Source organism: Neopsephotus bourkii, unplaced genomic scaffold, assembly GCF_033783945.1.
Source record: "Neopsephotus bourkii isolate Nb327-2 ecotype Australia unplaced genomic scaffold, CSIRO-AGI_Nbou_v1 NB_1780, whole genome shotgun sequence".
Taxonomy (NCBI): Eukaryota; Metazoa; Chordata; class Aves; order Psittaciformes; family Psittacidae; genus Neopsephotus; species Neopsephotus bourkii.
This window is the reverse complement of record NW_026902254.1, coordinates 9,209,216-9,235,984: the sequence shown is the minus strand read 5'-3', so window position 1 is coordinate 9,235,984 and position 26,769 is coordinate 9,209,216. Positions and strand designations below refer to the sequence as shown.

Sequence of the window (26,769 nt, the reverse complement as noted above, 5' to 3'; positions counted from 1 at the left end):
ATAATTAGGTAGAAAGATAAGATGTGCACGTCTCTTTCTGAAGAAAAGCATATGCTAAATAACTCATGTGATAGATAAGTTTCCCAAAAGAGTTGATCTGTGTAAAAGCTGATTTTTTGATGCCAAGGGCAGTAAGACCTTGGGCAGTCTGCTGAGTGAGCGTGGGTCACATAAATTATAGCTGCCTGAAGCCAAACTGAAGTAATTTTTTTCTAGCAGAAAAATCAGAAAACAAACAAAAAAAAAAGAGCAAAACAAAACAAACAAAAAACCACAACAGAAACTAAAAGAACCAAATGCATTCTTATCTCTGTTTTCATTTCTGACAGGTTTTGTAAAGTTGTTACAGCAGAGGATACACTGCTATAAGCATGTCTGTCCAATAAGAGAAATGCCTAGCTCAATTTATCAAAAACTACAAGGAAAATGAGGCAAAAAAAAAAAAAAAACCAAAATGGTAGTATGCAACCTATAAACACCATGAATTTGATTAACTTGTTTATGGACCATTAGTTAAAAAAAAAATCACATTAATAAAATAGATATCTTCAACAGTAAATAATAGGTCTTTTCAGTAAATGGCAACAAAAGAACAGAAAAAAAAAGAAGCTTGTCTTCACATATTCTTCACATTTTAAAAGAAAATTAGAACTTGGCTACATTAACTGATGACATGAAATCTCTAATGACTTCTAGCCTCAAAACATAAGCTTAGTCAACATCTGGCACGATATTCTACACTTGGAAGTCTTAGTTTTGACTGACTATATCTAGGCGTGAAGCCAGAAATGGTGAATCATGGCAACTCATCAATCTGAAATTGTTAGATCAGAAGTTGGGGGAAGAGACTTGCTTGTTTAAAGGCACCTAAAAGGCACAGAACTAAATTGAAATTTACATCACTGTCGCAGTCATATTTTTCACTAACCTTAAGTTGTTGTAACTGTATATATTAAATAGATGATTGTATATGTTTGTCGTGTTTTAAGCACAGCCAACAACTCAGAACCATGCAAGTCAACATTTCAGAGGAAGGTAATGTTAATGACAAGATAGTCAGGTCTACATTCCTACTAAAACTCTTCGTTGTTTATATAGTATAAAACCCTGTGAGCAATTTCCATATCCACCTTTTACACTGAATTTCTGATTTTACCAATACAGAAGCAATGAGCTTCATTGTAACTACATTACAATGTAGTAGGGATTGAGTGTGCCCTCAGCAAGCTTGCTGATGACACCAAGCTGTGTGGTTCGGTTGATACACTGGAGGAAAGGAATGCCATCCAGAGGGACCTTGACACGCTTGTGAGGTGGGCTGATACCAACCTCATCAAGTTTAACCATGCCAAGTGCAAGGTCCTACACCTTGGTCAAAGCAATCCCAGATACAGCTACAGGCTGGGCAGAGAAGAGATTCAGAGCAGCCCTGCGGAGAAGGACTTGGTGGTTCTGGTCGATGAGAAAATGAACATGAGCCAGCAGTGTGCACTTGCAGCCCAGAAAGCCAAACATATCCTGGGCTGCATCAAAAGGAGTGTGACCAGCAGGTTGAAGGAGGTGATCCTGCCCCTTTATTCTGCTCTCGTGAGACCTCACTTGGAGTAGTGTGTACAGTTCTGGTGTCCTCAACATAAAAAGGACATGGATCTGTTGGAACAAGTCCAGACGAGGGCCACAAGAATGATCAAGGGACTGGAGCATCTCCCATATGAAGACAGGCTGAGAAAGTTGGGGCTGTTCAGCCTGGAGAAGAGAAGGCTGCATGGAGACCTCATAGCAGCCTTCCGGTATCTGAAGGGGGCCTACAGGCATGCTGGAGAGGGACTCCTCATTAAGGACTGTAGTGATAGGACAAGAGGTAATGGGTTAAAACTTAAACAGGGGAAGTTTAGATTGGATATAAAGAGGAAATTCTTTCCTGTAAGGGTGGTGAGGCACTGGAATGGGTTACCCAGGGAGGTTGTGAATGCTCCATCCCTGGCAGTGTTCAAGGCCAGGTTGGACAAGGCCTTGGATGATATGGTTTAGAGTGAGGTGTCCCTGCCCATGGCAGGGGGGTTGGAACTAGATGATCTTAAGGTCCTTTCCAACCCTAACTATTCTATGATTCTATGCTTCTAACTGTATACGTTAAATAAGACAATACTTTAGTGAAGAGGTCTCTCACCTGGAAACAACAGTAATAATTTCTAGCCCTAGAAAATCTTGGCATAGATTTATCTTCCTTTTATCCGTCAAAATCCTACTATGCTAACAGGACTACTGTGGAATTTATTCAAATAGTTTAAATAAATAAACCAAGAGCAAATACCCACAACAATAAATTAATTCAGAGAGGACAAGTACATATGGCTGGATAATTGCATAATGCAATTAAAACCGCAATTGTCCTAAAGGAGGGCCAAACACTGCTAGCAGTACAACAAAACCAGTCAGGTTACTGGTACGAATATAAGCTCTTCAAACTTATTTTAGGACAAAATTTGTCTTAATATATATGGATCACCCATATAATTTCCCCTTGAAAGTAATCAACAGTCAAAACTAAAGCAGTTACAGAAAAGAAAGCCTTCTGCAATTGTCATCTTTAATTCTCTTCCATAAAGATTTCCGTTTGAATCAAGTGTCTGAGTAAATTACAAACACATCTACATAATTAGAATCTTGTTTAGTCTATGAGGAGACCTACCCAGTTCAAGTTACAGGTGAAACAGAAATAACTTGATAGTCTGACTCTCCAACATAAACAAGAACATTGTATCTGAATAAACAACATTTATGTTACAGTCCATCAGTAGCTGTCTTGCAATTTTCAGAATTCTGTTAGACATTAAAAATCTCCAAGTAAATTCATGGTATGTGCTAAATGTATCATTGACAGCAGACATTCATCAGAAGGCAAAAATGTAGTGAGCTCAGAGCACAAAGCTCTGAGTTTGGAAATCTACTCTTGATGGTTGCCTGAAAAGAAATATATACAAGTATCTTTTCTTCCATTTCTGAGTCTCCTACCATCACTACCTCCCATTCCACTGGCCTAGTTTGTGGTCTTTCTTTTAGAATTATAGAATCATAGAATAGTTAGGGTTGGAAAGGACCTTAAGATCATCTAGTTCAAACACCTGTGCCATGGGCAGGGACACCTCACACTAAACCATGCCACACAAGGCTCTGTCCAACCTGGCCTTGAACACCGCCAGGGATGGAGCATTTGCAGCTTCCTTGGGCAACTCATTCTGGTGCCTCACCACCCTAACAGGAAAGAATTTCTTCCTTATATCCAGTTTAAACTCCCCCTGTTTAAGTTTGAACCCATTTCCCCTTGTCCTATCACTACAGTCCCTAATGAAGAGTCCATCCCCACCATCCCTTCAGGTACTGGAAGGCTGCCATGAGGTCTCCATGCAGCCTTCTCTTCCCCAGGCTGAACAGCCCAATTTTTTCAGCCTATCTAGATACAGGAGGTGCTCCAGTCCCCTGATCATCCTCATGGCTCTCCAAGATGCATTTTTGTTTGAGTGCTTCCAATATGTTTGAGTGTTTCCCATAATATTACTTCTAATAAACTTGGTATTAACAATACTGTGCTCAGAAAGACCTGGCTCAGTTTGATACTTGTTCCCTTGCATATCTTCAATATGCCTTAAATACGATTACATATTTTGAGACAAATGCTACTTACATGATTCTAGACATCTTCTTACACTCTGACTCAAACAAGAAATACCACTATGACTTCTCACATTTTCAGTAAGAGAGAAAACTCGAAGGTGTAAACCAACAGAATTATTACCCTAGTAGTATAAGCTAGCACCTCACAGGGAGTTTCATGTTACTTACTGATGACTCACTGTGACAGCTGTGGTGATTACACTCAGCATCAAATAAAAAGGAATAATAGGCATGCCATTCTTCTAGAATCTCAGTGGTTTGGGGATAAGTGTTCAGAGAATGAACTGCACAAGCTAGTACTGAAATCTAGGGAAAAGTCTTGGGTTAAAAGTCTTGCCTGGCAGTATGTGGTTCTGTTTTGTTGCTTGACAGAGCCAAGAACAGTGATAATGAGCATAACTTTTGTTCAGGGATGAGAAGGAGTCCTTTAATGTAAACAACAGCAAGAAGCATGTAACTAGAAGCAAAAAGTGAAAAAGAATATTGGTTCTGCCTGAGTTGTATGGTTGAACCTGACTTCATCACAGCACAGATTTTGGCTCAGCCTTGTTTATTATTGTTGATTCTGTAGTCAGGTGAATGTTCTAACTGGAAAGCAGCACACCTCAAACTCATTTGGCAGAAGCCAGCTGTGATTAGAGTTTTCCAGCGAAGTCATGTGCTTTTTTGAGTTAATAACCCTGCTCAGTTCTGCTAATAGTCTCTGTTAAATTGCTTGCTTTTAAAAACTGGCAACCAAAACACTGTAAAGCAAAGTAGGATCATTCATTTAGGCATGTGGTAGTTTCAGCTACTAGTTGGTGATTCCTGCTGTCTCACAGTCCATATAGTTATTTTTATTTCAGATTTTTAATCTATTTGATAAAAACTTTTTTCTACTATGTACATACCTCCTCTATAAATGAACATGTATCATATGCACTTATATTTGCACATTATATAAGGACTCATCAGTGTTACAAACAGCTGAGCTAGAAGACTGCATGTGTCACCCTTCATCTTCAACATTCTCAACTCTTTCCAAGTCTGTATTTTCAATTTTAATATTAGATGGGGGAAAGAAAAAAAAAAAAGGAAAAGAAAAGATGAAAAAAAATGAAAGCTTGGTCTTGCATCTCAGATACAGGAAAAGAAAAATCATTGGCTTGGAGCTCACTGATCCAGGCTGGCTGAAGGTCTGAACAGCAAAATACTTTTTACTTAGAAATTTAGATTATCTCATATCCCAGAGATTTAAGAACCTGAAGGCCTATGGACTGTGCTGGTTTTGTTTGGGATAGTATATTTTCTTCATAATAGCCAGTATCAGCTATGTTTTAGATTTGTGCTGAAAACAGTGTAGATGATACAGGTAGGTTTTAATGATTGCTGAGCAGTGCTTACACAGGGTCAAGGCCTTTTCTGCTGCTCATAACCCCACCAGCAAGTAGGCTGGGAGTGCACAAGGAGTTTGGAGGGGACGGAGCCAGGACAGCTGGTGTCAACTGACCACATGGATATTTCATACATATGTCATGCTCAGCATACAAAGCTGGGGGAAGAAGGAAAGGGGGAGTCTTGGGAATGATGCCGTTTGCCTTTCTGGATAACTGTTGTGAGTGATGCAGCCCTGCTTTCCTGGAGAACTGAACACCTGCATGCAAATGGGAAGCAGTGAATTAATTCCTTGTTTTGCTTTGCTTGCATGAGTGGCTTTTGCTTTGCTGTTCAACTGTCATTACCTCAACCCATGAGTTTTCCCACTTTTGTTCTCCCAATTCTCTTCCCCATTCCACTGGGGAAGAGTGAAGAGAGCAGCTCTGTGGTGCTTAGTTGCCAGCTGGGGTTAAACCACAACAGGACAAAAGGGAATTAATTGGATGCACAATCATTTTTCATTTTCAGACTCATAGCTCCTGTCTATCTCACAACAGTGGTCTAGAAATTGGCTTTTCTTATATGGTGGTTTTAAGTTGGAGTTAACAAATTTATAACACAAATACAACAATGTTTGTAAGGGAATGAAACTGCTGAGTGGGAGGCCTCTACCAGTCCCTACAGCCTCTATTTTATGAGAAGAATAAATCTCAAAGAAAATAATTTTTTAAAGAATATAACTACAGCATTTTTTGTTATTGTAGTTTCCTTCAGTAAAGCTATGCAACATGAAAACATTTTCTATATCTTTTAAGAATGTTTTTATTCCAACATGATTTGTCTTGTGGATTATACTGAAAATAAAACCTAGTCACATTAGAATAAGCTTCATTGTTTGATCAAAAATTTACAATAACCTGAATTGCATAGATATTTTCTGAACTGGACATCCTTAACAAAGAGACATGAAAAACATTATGAAAAAACAAACCCTAGAAATATAGTTTAGAGTGTAGATCTGGTGTTCTTTCCTCTTCTTTTTTCCATTCCATGGTGCTACATGAAAATAACAGGTTTTTTAAATTAGAATAGAACAGAACAGTTCTAGTGGAAAGGGACAAACTTACAACAATCATCTAGTTCAACCAAAAGTTAAAACATTACTAAAAGCATTGCCCAAATGCCTCTTCAATACTGGCTTGGGGCATTGACAACCTCTCTAGGAAGCCTGTTCCAAAGTTTGACTAGCTGCTTGGTAAAGAAATGCTTTCTAACATTACATATAAACCTCCCCTTGTGCAGCTTTGGACTATTCCCACTCATCCTATCTCTGGATCCAGGGAGAAGAATTCAGCATCCCCATCTCCATTTCCCCTCCTCAGGAAGCTGTAGAGAACATTGAGATCACCCTTCAGCTTCCATTTCTCCTATGAATAGATATTAGAGAATGATCCAACAAAGTGAAGAATCAGGAGATCTACTAGATCTTATGTACTTTTTCATGATAGATTTGTTTAGGGAAGTTACAAGGGAAAAGCTATTATCTTTACGTTATTTTTTGCTCTGAAGTTTTAGTTTTCAGTCATTTGGGGGATTTTTTTTTTATAGATCTCTCCAATTGATATTAGTAGTTTACATGATATTTTACTGTAAGACAAGAAATCACCATGCAGTGATATAAATATTTTTCATGCAGCACATCCTGCTGTTTTATTTTTGTACCCCTGCAAGGCTAATAAGATACATGACATAAAGTGATGGTAACACTCACAAAAGACATAAGTATTTTGTCATTTATTATACCTGAAGTCAAATAATTTCCTCTACTATTAGCATAATCTATATTATCTACATTATTAGTATAAAGGGTAAAAAAACCCGAAGGATTTCCAAACCTACACAGATATGAAATATAACTAGAAATTTTAAAAACCCCATTCTTTTTCCAGAGAAGAAAAATGTATTATAAATTAACAGGATTTCCCCTTCATTTTTTCACATAATATTAAAATAAAAGGAAGCAATACAAATATTTTAAAAGTAATTATACAATGTAAGATTAACTCAAAAAATCTGTCATTGTCAAAAAAAACCCAACACATTAGTAGTGAAATTATGTAAGAGAGATAAAAAAAAAGAAAGGATTGTAAAGTCTTAACACCTCAAGAGTATGTACAACCAAGCACACTAAGATGATAAAAAAAATATACTGTATGTTATTAATGCCTGCAATATCAAAGAGCAATAACCTATTTCATAGTATTAAATTCTGGGGAAATGAATTGTTTAAATCAGGCTTGACATATAAAAATTTCTGTAATTAATTTTTTAGGTGAAAAAAAACCCCAACCAAACTCCTAAAATCCAATCCCACTTTTAGAATCCTAATATCTCCTAAGAATTCAGATTTTTTTATGAAGACAGATTTTTTTTCTCTTTTTTTCTTTTTAGATTTGGTTCATCCTCTTTCTTTTTTAATTTATTTTATTTTCTTTTTTTTTTTACTACCTCTAGTGAAGGATTAAAAACTTATACCTTGAGCATACGAAAACCTTGTAAGCTAGCATTTTAAAGAAATAAAAGCACAAAAGAGTAAGTGAGCTTTAATCTACATGAAAGCAGTTTCAATTCTTTCACCAGAGCTGTGATCCCATCAGCACTTCCATAAATAACAAAATAATGATAGAGAGGTTCATGGTAAAGATGCACTGGGAAGGGAAATGTATGTGTTTTTATGGAGTGAGAGAAATCTGCCACTCAAGAAAAACAGGCTATTCTAATTCAACAGAATACCTAGAATAGGAAAACACTGCAGTATATGCCAAAGTATCTATGTTTTTGAAATCATTAAAATCCATTTTCTTTCCAAAAGTGAATAATGAAGCATTTAATGCAAAATTTTTTCTTCCTTAGATTATGATTATTCTTAGCTAGCTGAACTTAACCTTTAATTGAATGTAAAATAAATTATTTTAAATGCTAGATTTATGACACTATAAAAAGTAGAAAATACATGAAGTATTAATATAAAAATAAAATGCTTCTTTTCATTTTATGCTAAAATGAAAAATAAAGAATCTCATTTATTATAATTAATGCTAGAAAGTTACTTTTGTTGAGATAATTTTCACATTAGCGGATATAGTGTTGTCATATAATTATCTGCTGCAAGTTTCTTTATTTCTTATGACAATTATAAAAATTAAAAAGCTACAGCTATGTTGGCTAATATGTTTTTGAAAGGCATGCAAAAGATCTTTAAGCTTGTTAAAAACCCAAAGTGAAACATAAATGTGCTTTTCTGAAGCACTGAGGCATCTTCACCAATATGCATCTTTACTACTGGCACAGCTTCTTGGTTTGAATTCCAACACGACCAGGAAATAGACTTCACTTTTACTAGATTGTTTAAAAATATATTTTTTAAAGCACCTACGAGGATGACTTAACATTATCTTAATTACAGTGTTAGCTATTTCTTCAAGTGTAACAGAAGGATAATTATTCCTTAAGTCTACTAAAACATTCAGCAAAATAACCTGTTTATTAGTAGCAATAGCACTTCTATATATTACACTAAAAATAAGTTATTGTTCAACAGATTATTTTTTCAAGTACCTATATAAACACTTCTCCAAATTCTCCTGAAAGCCAGTGCACTGCATGAAATTTCAGTGTTAAGAAAGGAAAGGTCTTTTATGAATAATGCTGGAGTAGCAGAAGCTTTGGAAACTTCAGAAACTTCTTTCCCCCCCCCCAACCCCCACCCCCGGTACCAGATAGTAGATATGCTTGTTAATAAAATTCTTGGGGAGAGGGAGGGGGGCAAACGGAGAGGGGGGAAAGGGCGAGTGAGAAGGGGAAAACCAGGAAGGCTTAAAAAGGGTCAGAGCAACTCTGAATTAAACATTGTCAATTTAATTCTAAAATCAACAGGACACGCATGTAGGGATTAGGTTAGTTATCAGACATTCTCTCACTTGTGAAGGAAAATATTTATTTAGGAAAATGAATATATTAGGCCATATCAAGCCGATAAAGTTTCTTTTTTTCTTCTATTTCATTTTTTTTTTCTTTGTTGACAATTCTGTGATTGGAAAACACCATTAATGTAGAGATTATTTGTATGATGAGAATAGTCACAGTGAAGGTTGGCCTTAGTCAAACTAAAACTTGGAACTAACATACATGAAAGTGGCAATTATCAGCATCTTTCCCTTCAAGAAGCTCACTGATTTATTCCTTTCTATTAATCATATGAAATTGATTTTGCATTTTTTGTTGTATAATTAGCAAATGTTTTTATTGTCTCACACTGACTGTGGCAGAGCTGAAAGCAGAACCTAGACTATCCAGATCCCAGTATCTATTCCCATTCATGCTGTGAAATGAACTCATAAGTTGGAATCAAGGGCGGAAAGAGCTTATTTCTTGCTGATGCAGCATGATAGAGCTACGTCCCCTGCAAAGACTAGTACTTGGCTACCTGAGTTGCTGATTATGCACTGATTAATAGTTTGCTTACCATTTGAATGAAGGTATTATTTTAGTTACTGTAAATGATTTTTCCAACTTTTTACTTCTTAAAACCTATTATTTCAAAGAGAAGCCTTAAAAGTATTCTTATTTTCATTTTCTCATTTTATTAAAGGAAAGGTCTTTGCAAGACAGTTCTGCTAAGGTGCTAAAAATAGTTGTCTCTACTTAGCTATAGTAGTAACTGCACAGGTTTAAAAGGCTTCCAAGTTCAGATCTCAGAGATTAGAAAATGCATGAAAACTTTCATAAAAATCTTTCCTGCTAGAAATCTAAGGAAAACCAAATAAATAGTTCTTTCTATATTTTCCTTAAAAATAATTTAAAAAGTAACTTAACATTTGTTATTCTTTTGGAGTTGTATCATAGAGATCAAAAGCTGAAAAGTTACAGACACTGCATATTTTGCCAGATTTTCCATGACACAAAGCACCACGACTCTAACTAAAGTCAGTGGCATCTTATGCTAAAAGAGAAGAAGTTGCAGCATTTCAGAAGCAACTGTATACACAGCTAAGACTGATGGAATTAAAACATGTATTCATGTTTTTAATCATGATATTATTTTATATCAAGAAGATTTCTAAATATAATTATATTTACTAACCCTCTCAACGAACTACAGATTTTTCTTCTATGCTTTGCTGGTGTCTTGAGATGCACACAGAAGTGCCAGCTTGCAGAATTTAGTTATTTTGCTAAAGTCACATCTCTCAGAGTTATGAGAAATACACACACACACAAAAGAAATCCAGCCTTCAGGTCTTAAGAATGAAGCACAGAAATATGGAAAATAAAAATGAAAATGTATGAAGGCAGATAAAAACTATCATGGGTTTATATATGTTTATACATTGTTTTGAGGTCAATCTACTGCCTGTTTTCCTTATGAGGGTTTTCTGTGATTTCTCACATTAATATTATGTATATCTGTAAGCAGCTCAAGATTTGTAGGATTCAGACAAGTGTTCTAGCATACAGTTAGTATTTGGCCCAAAATGTCTGTAGTCAAATAAGCATAACATATAAGAGGTATAGCTATTTCATGCAATTCCACATCCCCACTGATAGTGTTACTTACAATCTAGTCATCTGCAACCCATGGCTTGCCTGGTTGAATAGATTTTACTTGCAGTGTTCTTACAATGTCTCAGTACAGTGTTAGCTACATGAAAAGCAGTTGCAAAACATAGGACCTTAAGAATGAAACTATATTTAGCTGTTTCTAGTGGTTGTAATTCCCTTCTTTACAGAGGTGTTCAACTATTGTAGATGAAGTTTTAATCTATCTCCTTCTAGATGAACCTCATAAATACTGTACACAAATACTTTATCCCTTCTGCAGACTACAGTTCCTGTGGAAAAAACAAGTGACTGTTGTAGCACTGTGCTAAGGAAATTTTAGTCCTGTAGGAAAAAAAACCAAAAAGATAAGAATAACTCAGATTTAGACTGTCTAAATGAGTTTGTGGTTTAATTGTTGTTAATTAATAATGCCTTTGGGATTGGAATGAAAGAGATTATGCAGGCAAGTCCCAAAAAGCCCTCTCAGTGTTCAAGCCGTTGGAGATTTTGAGACCAGATTTCAAGGCATAAAGCAGGGATTCTCTGCTCTTCGACAATATACCAATGAACACAGCAAAAACTTTTGAAAAGATGCTTTTAATAGAGTTTTTTCATATTTGATTGTTCTCTCAAGACCTATTTGAAAACTACATCGTATACATTTTCATACATATATATGTGGATTTATATAACTGAGCAAAGATGGGATTATTTATCAAAGAAGTAGTCAAAGCACTGGGAAAATCACAGCATAAGATATTTTTAAGAGACATTTGTGAGAGAAAATAGAGAACCAATATTGTAAAATTTAGGGAAAAAAAAGCTCTTTTCTGCAGGAGAGCAGAATTGGTTGAAAACCTTGAGACCAGAAAAAACGATTTGTTTATTCCATTCTATTTTCCATACTTTCATGGCAAAAAAGCCCTGAATTTATTTTAAGCTAATAGAATGCAAGCACTCCTGAGTTCCATTACTATTAAGTACCATTACTTTCCAGGAGGCCACAGTTATCTTTTTTTAAAAATTCTAATTGCATTACAAAACCTCTTTATATTGGGGTAAACTGAACTTGAAAGACTCCCTTCAGTTAAAAACATTTAAAATTAGGTTAATACAAGTGCAAGGAAATATAGGAACTAATTCTGTTTTGAAACTTCTGCCTTGACTAATCTCCTTCACTACTTTCTGTTTGTCAAAACTATTTTAATCTGTTATTGAAATTCAGTGCAAGGAATACAATCAAGGAAATACAGGAAGTAATTCTGTTTTGAAGCTTATGCCCTGACTAGTGTCCTTCACTACTATTCTGTTCATTAGTAAAGACTACTGAACATTAAAATGACTATTTTAATTCATTGTTGAAATTCAGTCCTAGATGGATTTTCTATTCCCACTTAAACCTAGAGCTGATGGGATGTGTCAGGTTGTGAGTCAATAGAACACTCTGTCTATGACATAAAGCCAGCCAAGACAGTAGCACATGGCAGCCATTGCCATTCAAAGACTAATGGACTTTGTGTCAGACCCTTTTTCCTTAGTTGTTCTTATCTATCCTCTTTTCTTGGCTGACAGTCTCAACCAGGATGCTATCGCTTTTGGGGGCATAAGTACCTCTCCAGTAGGTAATACTTTCCAAGTATTAACTCATTTTACACAAGCCACTTAAAAACCACCTTAGAGTAATAATTTTCTATCTCCACTGACTTGGGCCTGTTTCCATTCTTTTACTATTTATTTTCACAGTAATAAAAAAATTTGCCTTGTCAGCACAGTTTTCTTATTTAGGGCTTTCTGAAAAAAAAAACACCTTCTGACAGTCAGTTATCTATGGTAGGAAAAACAACAGCGCCAGATAAAGAACTGTGTTATAGCAAATATTTTGCTTTTACAACTTTCTTAAGTTCATCAGTTAGCATAACATTTATCAAGAAACTTCAGAACAAGGTCTTTACGTTTTGGAGAAGTTTTTCCACTTAAAATTCTTATCATGAGCAGTGGCATATGGGACTCTACCTGGTAAAAGCTAAAGGCAATTGTTTCCCTTTGAAGAGAAAAGCAAGAGAAAAATATTCACTTATCTGAACCTTTGGGAGTGTCAGGAATTTTTCTGTATTCTCCCATTACTATTTGTGAGATTAGATCTGACTGTGTTTCAAGTTTCCATATCTATGCTCCTGGCAAGTGAACTATGCCTCTAAAGAACATCCTTTGTTAGGAATGCTGCACCATGACAATATAGAGTCTGTCTTCATATTGCCATTTATAAAATCTGGCATATATTCCTCTTTGACTCTCAGACTCCTTTCCTTCATCAGGGTCTGTCCATGAGCCAGTGTCTTATTGTTATTTCTCAAAGATTAATTCTGCAAGTATGGCCATTTCCAGTATAGATGGAAATAATGGGTGGAAAAAATCAATTCTACTCATGCCCTTTAAATACTGTTGTCAAGTGCCTCAGATTAAAAAACAGAACCCAAACATAAAGAGATTTTTGTACAGATTACTTTTTTTTTTTTTCCCCTATCACACTTGGTGTCACCCAGGTAGAGAACAATGGACAGAATATTTTCTACTAGCTAGGGGTTAAAAAAATAAAATTCTGATATTCTTTCAGTTTTCTTCAGCCCTATGCTAATTACTAAAATCTGACACTGCAGTCCAAACCATTTTCAAAGTAGAACCAAAGCCCATGCTATAGCCAGTTCATTGTACTTAGGTACACTAAAAAGTTCGATAAAGGCTCTCAGGAAGGACATGAGTCATACACTCAAGTTCTACACAACTAGTGAGTCATACCATGCAGGCTCCTTGCATACTTGTCAAATGGATCAATCACCATTTTTTCAGTGCTCCAGGACAGTTTAAATATTTTTTTATATGCTTTACATGTCACTACAAAATTTCTATCTTCACTACTGCAAACTTTCAGTAAGCATAAAAACTCCTGGCACCGATTTTTAAGTAGAAGATTTAATTTTAACTATCTTTTTTCACTTTTTTTCCTCCTATAACATTTTAACAAAATAAGAAAACTGCATTAAATACTGTACCTTAATCACGCTGTGCGGTATTGAATCAGACATCCTCAAACAAAATCAAAATACTTGGATTGTTTACATTTTAAAAATCAGGGTATGTAATAATGTCACTCTTCTTTCACCCTATTAATGCCACTATGCCCCAAAGCCCACTAGAAACCTAGAAAACAGCTGAAGTTAACTATTTCATTACATCCTCACGTACTTGAACTATGGCTGTATACAAGACATCTAAACCAAACAAATCTCTAGGGCTGTCAAATCCACTGGCATATCACAGTAATCCTGTATTATTATTGTAATACATGGCAGGATATGAAAAGAATGGTAGTATGTAATTCAGTAGCCAGGAATAATGGCCACATCTAATGGAATTCAATATTGTAAGTTATTAATAAAATACATATTTAAATTTATTTCTCAGCTATTCTTATAAAGATAAAAAAAAAAGGTTTCTATTCTCCACTTACAGAAGTTTCTGTTACTAGCTAACACCAGTGGAAGGTGAAATTACATCAGTTCTCTGACTTCTCTTTGTAATAAAAGCTTGCAATGTCAAATTCCACCGATAAATGTTACTTTAACATCTCAGGATAACATAGATGTCATTGCATGGCCTCAAAAAGGGACACGGATTCTCCTCTTCAAAGATAATATGTATTAATTGTGAGCAAAATAACCCTACATTAGAAAACAGTGTACAGTGCAGCTGGAACAGTTTAAAGATAGTAAGATAAAAGGACACAAGTACCACATACTTGGTTTCTTGAGATTAATTTAAAAATCTTTTTTCCAAGATTTCCTCCAAGACATTACTGGTCTTTATAGCACTGTTACAATCTCAGAAAAAGACAGAAAAAAAAACCCTAGATCAAGAAAAAAAACCTGTCATTAAACCATAGGAAATCCTGCCATTAAGCCATAGGATAAAAAAAACCCATCAAACCAAACAAAACCAAACACTTGGGTGCAAGCTTGTTCTATGGCTTGTTTACATGCAATTTTAGATAATGATACACTTTGATTTTACTTCCCATGCTGATGAAATAATGCAGATTGCTTAGTAAAAGAACAAGTGTCCCTGCAGGGCTCTTTAGGGTTGATCTGTGTCTTAGATGATACAGGAAAACACAGGTTAAGACAAGCAACCTGGGAAAGCTAACGTATGCATATTTGTTTGGTTGCAAAAGAACATGCAACCATGAAACTAAACTAACTGCACCAATACTTGTCTTCCTCCACTGTGTTTACATTTTACTTTATCTAATTTACACTCATGTCTTCATTTAAGTTATTTTATATGGTAGGAAGAAGAACAGATTTGAATCATGTATCAAAAACATTTTTTTTTAATTATCATTTAATGAGAGATCGGTTTCTCATTTCCATAATTCCTAAAAGCAGTATGAGAACGGACAGCTTTTTTAAACATGAATGGATCAATCATTGATGCAAATTTATTTCTAACAGCGTGTTCCAAGTCAACTGTGATATAAGGGTTGAAATTAGTATAATTTAATTCTCTAATGTAACTAAAAACAAACAAAAACCTTTATAAAAGTCAGATTACTAAAATATATTTTCTCACATAACTAATGTTGACTTGATTTTGCTTTTAGTGCTACACAAAAATTATGTGGGACCCTAAAAATCTTTTTTCTTTGGTGGTGGAGGTTTCGTTGTTATTGTTGTTCCTTGTCCAAAACAAATCTAATTCCTCTGGAATTTAATTTTTTATTGGTAGAATTTCTGTAAAATCCTAATATTCATTTTGTTTCTAGCATATGCTATGATAACTTTTCTAGATATTCAGCTACAGATATTCACAATGAATAGTATGTTGCTGCTGAGGCAAAAAAAAAAGCCCATATAGATGATAGTATGGTAATATTCAGAAATATTTAAATGGCCCTGATATCTTCTCTTCATTAAAGAAACTGTTACTTTTCTCTGAAAAAGCAATTGCTTTCTATAAAATAATTTTTGTCAGAACTCCAGATGTCACACATTGTACTTGGGCTTTTAATTCTTTTAAATACCATTCTGTGGGTTTTGGCATATTAGCTAGCCTGACATTAATACTTGCTAAGATGCATAAGAAATACACACACTTCCTTTCATTCTCTGTTTTTCAGGCCTTATTTATTTCTGTTTTCCTGTATAAGGAAATAAATTAGTAACATAAAAAAATACTTCCAGAGACAACAGAGTACATTATGTGTTCAACACAGAATATTCTTATTAGAAAATTTGTACCTACTGCTCCCCACCAGGCTAGGAAGTTTATTTTTCCTTTGCCCAATCCAAGACTAATGGCACATACAATCACTTAAAAACCCTTGTTAGGAAAAAGATATTAATAGTTGCATGTAATCTAAAGGAAACTTGACAAATTTATGTATATAAATACATAATGGTTATTAAATTCACAGTATGTGACTCAAGGAATCTGCATTACAAATGGTTTATATGTAGTAGAATACTTGAAATATGAATCAATTTATCTGCCCTGCTATATTCTTCCCTTAATACCCTGTGTTGGCCACCAGATGATCTTTGGTCTGATGAATATTTTGGTTGGGATTCCCATATATGGGATTTAGTAATAGTTCTGTGGAGGGCTGACACACAGGCTTATCATCAGGACCATGAACCTTTTCAGATTGTGATTAGACATGAAGAATTAAGTCATATAAGAAACTTGCTGTTCTAACTCTGAATTCACACATCAGCATGTAAAAAAAATAAAATTGCTTACAGGAAACTTTTTTAGTTGTTTAGATAAGCCACAGGCTGGAAAGTGTAAAGTTGCAGTTTTGGATGTAAAAAGAAACGCAAGATTGAGACTTTTAATCTCTTTTATGTAGAATCGTAGAACAGTTAGGGTTGGAAAGGACCTTAAGATCATCTAGTTCCAACCCCCCTGCCATGGGCAGGGACACCTCGCACTAAACCATATCACCCAGGGCCTCATCCAACCTGGCCTTGAACACTGCCAGGGATGGAACATTCACAACTTCTTTGGGCAACCTATTCCAGGGCCTCACCACCCTAACAGGAAAGAATTTCCTCCTTATATCCAATCTAAACTTGGGGAAGTTTAAATTTTAACCCATTACCCCTTGTCCTATCACTACAGTCCCTAATGAAGAGTCCATCCCCAGCATCCCTATAGGCCCCCTTTAGATACTGGAAGGCTGCTATGAGGTCCCCATGCAGCCTTCTGTTCTCCAGGCTGAACAGCCCCAACTTTCTCAACCTGTCTTGATACAGGAGGTGCTCCAGACCCGTCATCATCCTCGTGGCCCTCCTCTGGACTTGTTCCAACAGTTCCATGTCCTTATGCTGAGGACACCAGAACTGTTCACAAGACTCCGAGTGAGGTATCAGGAGAGCATATGTTCTGTGTCTTGTCACAGTGAACTTTACATTTTACAGAATGTTGTAAGAAGTGACTTTGTTAGATGTGAAAATGTAGCAACTTATGAAACTAAAGTATATATAAGCAATTTGGGGTAACACCTATCTGTTCTGTAACTTGCACTCCACTTTTATACAATGTCTTCATATAGCAAGCATAGTTTATGTTTAATTTTTTGTTTATGACATAGATGAGCACTCGCCAGTTTAATATACTTGCGATTTTAATTTGTTTGCATATTTTTAAAACCAGATATTTGTGAATATTATGAGTCCTTTAAGTTCAACTGTGGCAAATTAGACATGCTTTTGCCCCTTCAGTACAAGTTCATCATTCTGAAAATACAGCCAGGTTTTTGTTTTGGATGGATAATTCATGGCTGAATATTTTTTTAAATGGACACAAGTAAAACTTACAGTTTCTTCTCTTACTTTAATCAAGAGTGTTTTTGCATGTAGGAAAAACTACTGCAGTTTTAAAAAATCAAACCCAAAGCATCAAACTTGTACAAGAAAGACAAAAGTATTAAGATCTCTTATTCTATAGGTAGCATATAATAAAATATTGAGGTTTTCATCAATTAAAATTAAATAATAAATAAACAGAACAGTAGTTTGGAATCAGCAACAGAGAACAAAATGTATTTATCAATCAGTGAAACAGAGAAGAAATACCCCTATAAACAACTTCTTTTTGATACCATTATACTTAAAGATTAGAAGGGACAGAAAGATCTAATGTTGTTCAGGAAACTGAAGAAACTGTCATTAAATACAAACAGACAACTGGGAAAACACAGCATGCTGAAAGGCTTCCTTCTGAACTGAGGAAAAATAAATTTCCTTTGACTATCTGCATTAGATTTTTTCCAGGAAAGAGCCTGTTGTGGATGCAAAGGTTGCTAGATATTCAGTTCACAAACCAGATGTCTCTTCTTCCTTGAGTCTGTAAATTTTGGAATGCATTTTGTCCTCCATCTACATTCAGGACTCTGACAGTATCAAAGGGAGTTCCGCAGTCTGCATCAGAGGGAGGCAGCCTGTGCCAGCAGCTGGCACAGCGGACTTGGCTGAAAGCCTAACTCCACTAAGTCAATCGCAAAACCCTCATCCAGTTAACTGCAAACTAGAAATTGGTGTCCAAATTATTACTTTTTGAGGGGTGGGCAATGTTTGGATTAATTACTACATGAAAGCTCAAGTCATAGCATGACACTAGAAATACCGCTTCACTTTCTGATGATCTAGTGCTCCACTTTTCAGTTTAGTGTGTTCTTTCATAGCCACCTCAGTGAATTGATTTTAAATTCATAGATGAGGCAGGTTATGTAACTGTGACTATCTAGATCTCATGAGTATTTGCAGTAAGAACTAACTCACCAAGATTTGTATGTGTGCACACCCACATACACATATAAACCTGTCTGTCCCTCATTGGTGTTTCATCCTAACAGAACTGCATAAATAATTCTTTACGAATCCAAAGTCTTTCTCCATTTTCAAATTATTGATTAAAACCTGATGGAATGTAAACATGGACTTCCTTTTTTAAAGGTAATAAATGAAAGCTGGTTTAGTAAATGGCAGTTCACTTTGTCTGATATCAATATGCAGCTTTTAAGATTGGTGAAAAGTTAATGCTGTATATATTTTCTAGGAGCAAGATGCTGAAATCATGAATGAAGGAAGCAATCTTGTAGTATACCTTAAAAAAAGAACCATATGCTATTCTTCACTATGAAGTACAAAGAGAACTACAGTAAGTACAACAGGAAAGGAACAGACAGGTAACAGCAAGAGAAATAACAATACTACTCAGAAAATCAGAAAAATGATGAATAATCTGTTAGCTTTGCTATCAATGTATAGGGGAAGATTTTCAATACAGAAATATGCCTTCCTTCTTTGATTCCAGCAGATCCAAACATGCATTCTTTAAGCTGCCAAAATCCTAATCAACGTGAAAAAAATTCACAGCAATACTCAGGTATACTTCATGAATAAGTAGTATACAGAAGTTGTAGGTATTTCTCTGGAAAGTCATGGAAAACAAAAAGGTAAGGAAAGAGGAAATAAACAATATACTATTCTGGCAGCTTCAATAAAAGTTATCTCTCCTCACTGCCAGGCTATATTTGGTCTTTTACTTTGCATTGTGCATTTGAAGTACAATGTAAACATAGAACAGTAGGTAAGATACACTTAGTAAGTAAGATAATCTTAGTGCAAAAACATATAATGCACCTAAAAAAAATTCTCATCTTTAAGTAGTATGTTATTAACTTAATAAAATAAAAATATATGCAAAAATAGATATCAACACTAGGAATTTGCAACACAATCAAAATATACTTCTCTCATTTATATCTTCAAAATGCAAGTAACTCTTAAAGAACAAACACCATATAGTTTTGAAATTTAAAGTACTACAGTGCATATAAGTCAGCAAACCACATATTCCTCTGTTGAAGAAACTCTCAGACATATGGGGTAAGGTCATCTAAAGGGACATAGTAAAAGGTTAAAAAGGAAAAAAAATCAAGGAGGAAAACTGCCAATGTTCTTCCCAACCAGGTTCATTGCCTTACATAAGACTACACTAACTAGTATAACAGGGATCCCTGCACAATGTCTTAGGACTTGGGTTTTTTTCCTCTTATAAAATGTCTTTTTACAGATCTTGCTGGAATACTCCATTCTCAAAACAAACTGGTTCAAGACGTAATCTGTCACTGAATACACACACGTGTGTTCCAAAACATTACAACTATATGATGCTAGGTTTACAGAATCCAGAGTTCATTGTGTGCCTAATTATAGGTTAGGATTTATCAGAAACAATTCTTATGTATAAGTATTATACAATAATTTGTGCAGCACTTCCTGGTATTTTGGGTTCATACATGCAGGGTAACCTTTAAGAAAAAGTAGATATAGCGGCACTGAAAGATGAAATAAACCAAAAAAAGAACTATTAGCATGTAATTACTACATTGAAAACCTTTACTGACTCAACCTCTCAGGTGGACTCCTTCCATCAACATTTTCAGGACACAGTTTAAAAAGAAATAATTATTCACATGCAATTTTGGGACCTCAATTCAAGCGGACAAAATATCTGAAAATAATGGGAATGGAAAAAGTACAGTAATTCTATGAAATAAGTCAAAGAATGACTGCTTTACAATGCTTACAACAAGGACTTTTAAGTCTTCAAGAACATTAACCTGTGTTATTGGCATTGCAAAAAGCTAAAGAGAAATGGATTCTGTAAACATGGATTCCGTAAACTAATGGATTCTTTTTTTCACTTTAACACTTTGAAGCAGAGAACAGATTAAAATTCTACTTTACAACTAAATTGGATAAATTACAACTAAAATGGATAAAATTAATTGCATTTATTAATTATCAGAATTCCTTTCACATTTTCAAGTTATCTCACATAGCATGAAAACCTTCTCTAGACTGACAGTGGAACTTTTGACACTTACAGTCTAAATCTGAAATTGTCACTGAGAACATAGCATATTATCAGACTATGAATAGAGATAATGTACTTCCCTTGCCTTTTAGTTCTTCATGTGTCAGCCAGAGTGTAATTTATCTACTGATTTCTTTGTGGGACTCAAGTAACTGAACCACAAAAATTCTTAGCTCCTTTTCAGGTTTTGCCCCTTACTTCCTCTGTGACTTCAGACATGGCACTTAATCTTTCTTTACTCCATTTCCCTCTGTAAAAATGAAAGCTATAAACCATTTCCTTATTTTCCTTTTTTCACAGAAGTGACTGCTGTTCTCCATCCTTACATATTTTATACTGAAACATGGGCTAACTTAAAATGGTGTGATGCAGACCAAACATATGTTCATGTAGAAATACCTGAGCCTAGTTTTAATGCAAGTATCTTGGGTGTGGCAAAGACTCTAATTATGACTGTGTAGATAAAAGTCTCCAGAGAAGAACATGTGAGCCAAAATTTAGAGTGCTGCAGTTTCACTGTCATAGGCATTTTAGCTAAATTAAAAAAAACAAATATGCAAACAAACAAAAAAACCACCCTCCCGAAAAAAAAAAAAAAAAACTCAAAAAACTGATTAGGTCATCACATGCATAAATAAATAGTAAATATACAGATATGTGGAAGGAAAAAAAAAAAAAAAGGAGCATAATGAAACATTTCTAAGAAGGCTGCAAGAAACACGATGTGGCATAAGGCATTATCAAAACCAGAAGGCTACGACTAAAGACCAGGAAACTCCTTTACTGTGGTAATGGCTTTACCCTTAATATACAAATATGTATGTAATGAAAATGCTCTCTAGAAATTTTTTGTGCAATTTAGGTTCAGACAGTGACATTCTACCAGCAAAATTAGAGAAGTCTGCGCCTATGAGCAAAATTTCCTTGTAAGGAAAGCTCCAAGGGCAGGGGATAAATTAACTCAGAATTTACTTCTGGTTCTGCAGATTTCACTAATTAACAAGATCTTTGCATACTAAATTTTTACAGTCAATCTGCTAGCATTTCTTTTTTTTTCTTCCCTTTTTTTCTTTTTTCTACTGCATCTGACACCACAGCTAATCATCAGAATAAAACTTCAATCTATATCTGACAATCATGTAGGCTGGTAGATAATGTACAGTATATTCTAAGAAAACCACCCCCCTTACCCTTTCTTTTTTCTTTCCAGCATTTTATTACCATTGCCTGAGAAAATAGAAAGATGCTCTTACAAAGAGAAAGCTGAATTTCTTATCTAGTCTGACTGTGAACTCAGCCTTCCTCCATTTGTCTTAACTATAAAAAATTAGTTTTCCTTTGTCATCTTATCTTGCAAAAAGTATCAAATGTATCAGAGGGTTTAGTGTATTCTGCTGAAAACTATAATTTCCAGATTTAAAATAAGAGGAAATCCAAAACAATTAGTTATAAATGCATTGTTTCACACCAACTGAAATTAAATGGTAAATATTTGAAGTAATAACAATTAATAGCTAAGATAGCTTCCAAAGTGCCGTTTCCATGGAAAGTCTGCATAAAAAACCTAGTATAAACCCTGATCAAAACCTAATCAAGTTAAACACTGCAGATTAACTAGATTCCAATTAAATGTGACAAATTAACACTTGACAGGCTTCAATTCCCATTCTATTTCTGTCAGAATGTTCCATTAATATTGAAGATTACATTATCAGAATTTGAAAATACAATTATGCTTAGAATAGTTAAAATACAAGTGAACTTCAGAATCAGATCACAGAAACCTCCCACTCAAATACCAGATAATACATATATGAAATAGCAAATGTATATTTCATCCTGTTGAGTCATTATTTATAGACTAATGTTAACAAAAATGTTTGGAGGCAGATGACATGACACTGATGAAATTTTGTTTTTAAAATGTGAAAGCAAAATCCAGGAGTCTGTAGAGTATAATTTTCATTACACTGTCACCCACCTTTCAAAGGTCTCCATTCATGGTTTTATAAAGGAGGAGGAATTCCTGACTACTATATGCAAGTCCCGCTGTGAAATTATTTCTTTATGGTAAATTTGTTTTCATTCATTTATTAATGGAATAACATATCTATCTAGCTCAATGTTTCTATCCTATATAAGTGATACTATTTTTTAAAAACTGAACCCCACAAATTCATCCTACCAAATATGAAGTACCATATATTAAAAAAAAAACACCACAAAACAACATCTAAAATACTTTAACCTTTAGAATGCAATACCAGTTTTTGCATCACCACAAAATCTGGTTTATTTTTTACACAGTTCAAGCATTCTTCATTTTCAATTACACTTCAGTAAGTGTGATGATTTTCATTGGCTACCAAATATATTAAAAATTATATTCAGTTGTGGCTTTACAGCTTTGCCTGTATGGTTCAGGCATACTCCATGTTAGCATACTTTCTGAACTTGGAATTTAAAGTCTAGTAATCTACTACACTGCTATATGTCTAGGGGAATTAACAAATTGTTTAGTTTCATTATCTGAACCACAAAACAGACAGTAAAATAATCACCCCAATTTAGTCACAAAGTCTAGAAATTTTTTTTCTGACATTTTTCTAGTAATACCAGTATGACTTTCTTCCTTACCCTCATACTCAGAAAAATTAAATGTAGAGATATGTTCATATAAACAACCAAAGAGAAAATATAGACACACAAACTTACACACATACATAGCCTAATATACCTTCTTTTGAGATGGATAATACCATCTTCCTTTTTTGGTCAGTTAGTCATCTGTTGTTCGGATATACGTTATAATCATACATAGACTGTTGTAGCCACTCTTCAGTCATACATATTAGATATCTTACCATGGAGAATAACGTACTTTTATTGGGTTGACATGCCTATCTGAGGAAAGACAAAAGCCCAAGAACAATTCTCCAGTGCTGTAATCTCCGAAAAACTAAAACACGCACTTAGCCAAACTAATTCATTGATTCTATTACAGAAAATAAGCTGCTCTTCTTGCATATACCCACCAATTCCAATTGAATTAGCAAAGCCATATTTTTTTTGGTTATCAAAAGTCTGTAGGCTTTGACATACAATAATTTCTGTTAATGTTTATGGGCAAATGAAAAGACAATTAAGTCAGTGTCTGACTTTATAAAATTTTAGATTAAGGGCAATAAATAGAGAACAGTAAAACATTCATGTTTATGAAATACATTTCAAATTGAAAAGATTTTTAAAAATTCTAAATAGTTTTAGATGAAAAGGAAAACTTGAGATTTAAATTACTTTTTCTTTTAATAGCTGCATAATTACTATTGAATAAATAAGGATTCAGCATTTTCTCCTACATAAATAGATTCTGAATTTAAATGAGATGTTCTTAAAGTACTGTACAAAACAAAGTGTGAAGAAAACATATAATGTTATTTTCTAAACAATGACTTGACACTCACTGTTTTTTTTGGAAACAGTCTATATAACATTTTTTGGGAAAAGGGGATTCTCTAGAGTGGGATTTTTAAATTTTACTTTCTTTTGCTGATGCTATCCATATTACATTCTGGGAAGTTTCCTAAGTAGTTTTTGAACCAAAATTGAAAGTAAAATGGAATACATGTCCTTTATGATGTTTGATCTAAAATGAAAAATATAGAACTTAATTCAGTGACCATCTCCCCAGCCCTCTATTTGTATTTTTTCACTGTTTTAAGTGCTTCTGCAGTGTAGTTTTTAAATCATGTAAAGAAAAGAAAGTGCTGGTTTTATTAGTAGTGTTATGCTCCATTATTTTGTGTATCTGCATTTTAACAAACTTTAAAATAAAATAATTACAATTTTAACTATTTAATTTATTTATTATTTATTTGGACTGACCTTTCAAAAGTCTACTTAGTATCACTTGCTAGTGAGATTATGTGTGTGAATGTTGTGTTTGCCCCTACCATTTTCCATATGCTCTGCCTCACCAACACTGCCATCCGGCGTAGTCCTTTCGTAGTTGTCCTCTGGGAGTGGAAGGGCACCCAGTCTTGGCCCTGATGAACTCTTACTGCTTGGTGTTTCTGACTCCTCCAGACCGCTGTCATAGCAACTCTGCAATGACCCCTGATGTGGGTCCTGAGGCTGACTCACAACAGAAAACGTCACTCTACGAAATGGCTGCAAGAGAAAAGATTCTGAATGTCACTGAAAAGTTCAGTCTTTGAACAACTGATTCTCAAAACATGACTTAAGCAAATTAATATTTTAACATTTACCAATTAAACAATTTGTCTAAATTAAAGCAAAAAGCAAGTACAGTCCTTAGAAAGCCACTGGACAGAGTATCTGTGGATTTTTACTGTGATACATGGCCCAGAACCTTCACACAGTTTTTCACAGCCTCCATTCAAATGGCTGCATGAGCTAAGAATGTTGGTTTATAATTGTTTATAAATTCTTTTATAAATGATTTATAAATACAGTTTCTCTTTTACCTAATAATAATAATTTGAATGGAGTTTGTATCAGACTGCATAAAGGTACTTGACAGTGTGTGTGTGTGTGTGTGTGTGTGTGTGTGTGTGTGTGTACTAATGTGTGGGTGGGTATAAATGCTCACCTGTAAACTATATTGTGGGTATTAACATCATGACAGCACACCCAAAAGCTTTTTATAAAACCACTTCCTGTGGTTTTGAAAGCTGGTTGACATGAGAAAGACGAAAAAAAGAAAGGGGAGAGGGGGAAAGGGTTCAGTCTTTTAGCTCCTTTGCCATAAAATTCAGTGCCTGGAGACAGGGTGTGTTGCCAGCTGACTTAATAAAGCCTTTAAAGTACTGCGAGCACAGCTGACACCACATGCTTCCACTGGGACTGCACAAACATAGATTATTAGAGATTTGTATTCATTCAAAATGACAGATACTACTATAGCTCTGGAAGCCTACATGCTGAACCCTGGCACCAGTGAATATTCCAGGAAGTGGGTGAGTAGATCCTTCACATTTCAGAGAACGCTGAGGGCAGGCAGTATTTTCAGTAAGGAGCTAGAGGATTCACCTATGATGATATATCATTACACTCAAGCAGTAATGATATATTTCAAATAATTTAATGATAGATTTGAAATAAATTGCTGTTTGCAAGGCTATAAAACCACAGAGAAATATCTGGTTTTCTAGAAAGCACCTTCTACAACAAACACCGATAGTTCCATTTTATAAGACACTATGTAGACTTTCCTATGTTTAAAATGAGAGTGCTGCCCACCTTTAAATTCAGATGTATTTCAAGCGCTATGTTACAATGAGACAAAGGCATACATCACCCCACCTCTGGTCACTCTATTGTGGAAGCGTGTATGCAGGCCAGAAGGGGGAAAAAGCAACGACAAGTGCTTACACAAGCCCTGAAGAACAGAAGTCCACATTAGGTAGTCAACAAGTAGAGGGGTGGGTGGAGTTTCAGTTAGAATTTTTACTTTTTCTTTTTTGAGAATACAAAGTTTGGAGGATATATTTACTGCTGATGGTAAACAGTTTGGACTACAAATACAATGTTAAGTCTTCCTGGCACAAGTAGATCAAAAGTTTATAAATGTGAGTGTTGCTAGAAATATAAGAAGATTCTAAGGGAAAAAAACATAATATTCTCATGGTGAGTTTCTGACCTTTTAGAGTTTCTTTCTATTCTTCACCTGCAAAGCGCTTTTATACCAATTTAATTTAGAGCTTCATATCATATCTAATGTAAGGAGAACAGAGGAGCAAAACAGAAGAATAGAGAGAAAAAATAATGCAGATTTGAAGATCAAATTAAAATAGTTTAATGTTGCTGTTTCTTTCTCTAATGTGGAAGTAGTAGAAAACATAGGAGAACTAGAACTGCTGGATTAAGACTCTATATCTAAAATATACATTATGATTATGTTTTCCCCAGTAAGATCTTTCCCTTTCAGGAGTATTTGAAAGGAATACCATTGCCTAACTCCAAAAGAATTCTAAAAGCTTTTCTACCAGTTCTGAATCATGCAGGAAGGATAAAGCCCTTTTGCAGTAGTCAGTGCTGCAAAACATCAGCATCATTCATACTGTGCTTTCATATTTCAATTAGACCTTGTGTATTGTGTTACTGGCAATTTATACTCTAATTCCCTCAGAGAAATAACTAAATAAATGCAAAGAAGAGTAACAGAGGTATAGT

The 26,769-nt window shown here is 34.8% G+C and overlaps 1 protein-coding gene across 7 annotated transcripts in view; it reads right to left on the bottom strand.

The window, feature by feature from the left end:
* The window catches only part of PCDH7 (protocadherin 7), a 340,281-nt gene that overhangs the window by 131,193 nt on the left and 182,319 nt on the right, over positions 1 to 26,769 (bottom strand). For 2 of the 7 annotated variants that reach the window (XM_061379829.1, XM_061379831.1), the window contains one exon: positions 24,528 to 24,744. The exons of 1 other annotated variant lie outside the window; for it this stretch is intronic. In XM_061379829.1, the coding sequence (XP_061235813.1) occupies positions 24,528 to 24,744 (217 nt within the window). The remainder of the gene's footprint in view (positions 1 to 24,527; positions 24,745 to 26,769) is intronic. 4 more of the 7 variants (XM_061379830.1, XM_061379832.1, XM_061379833.1 and 1 more) reach the window with 2 other exon arrangements.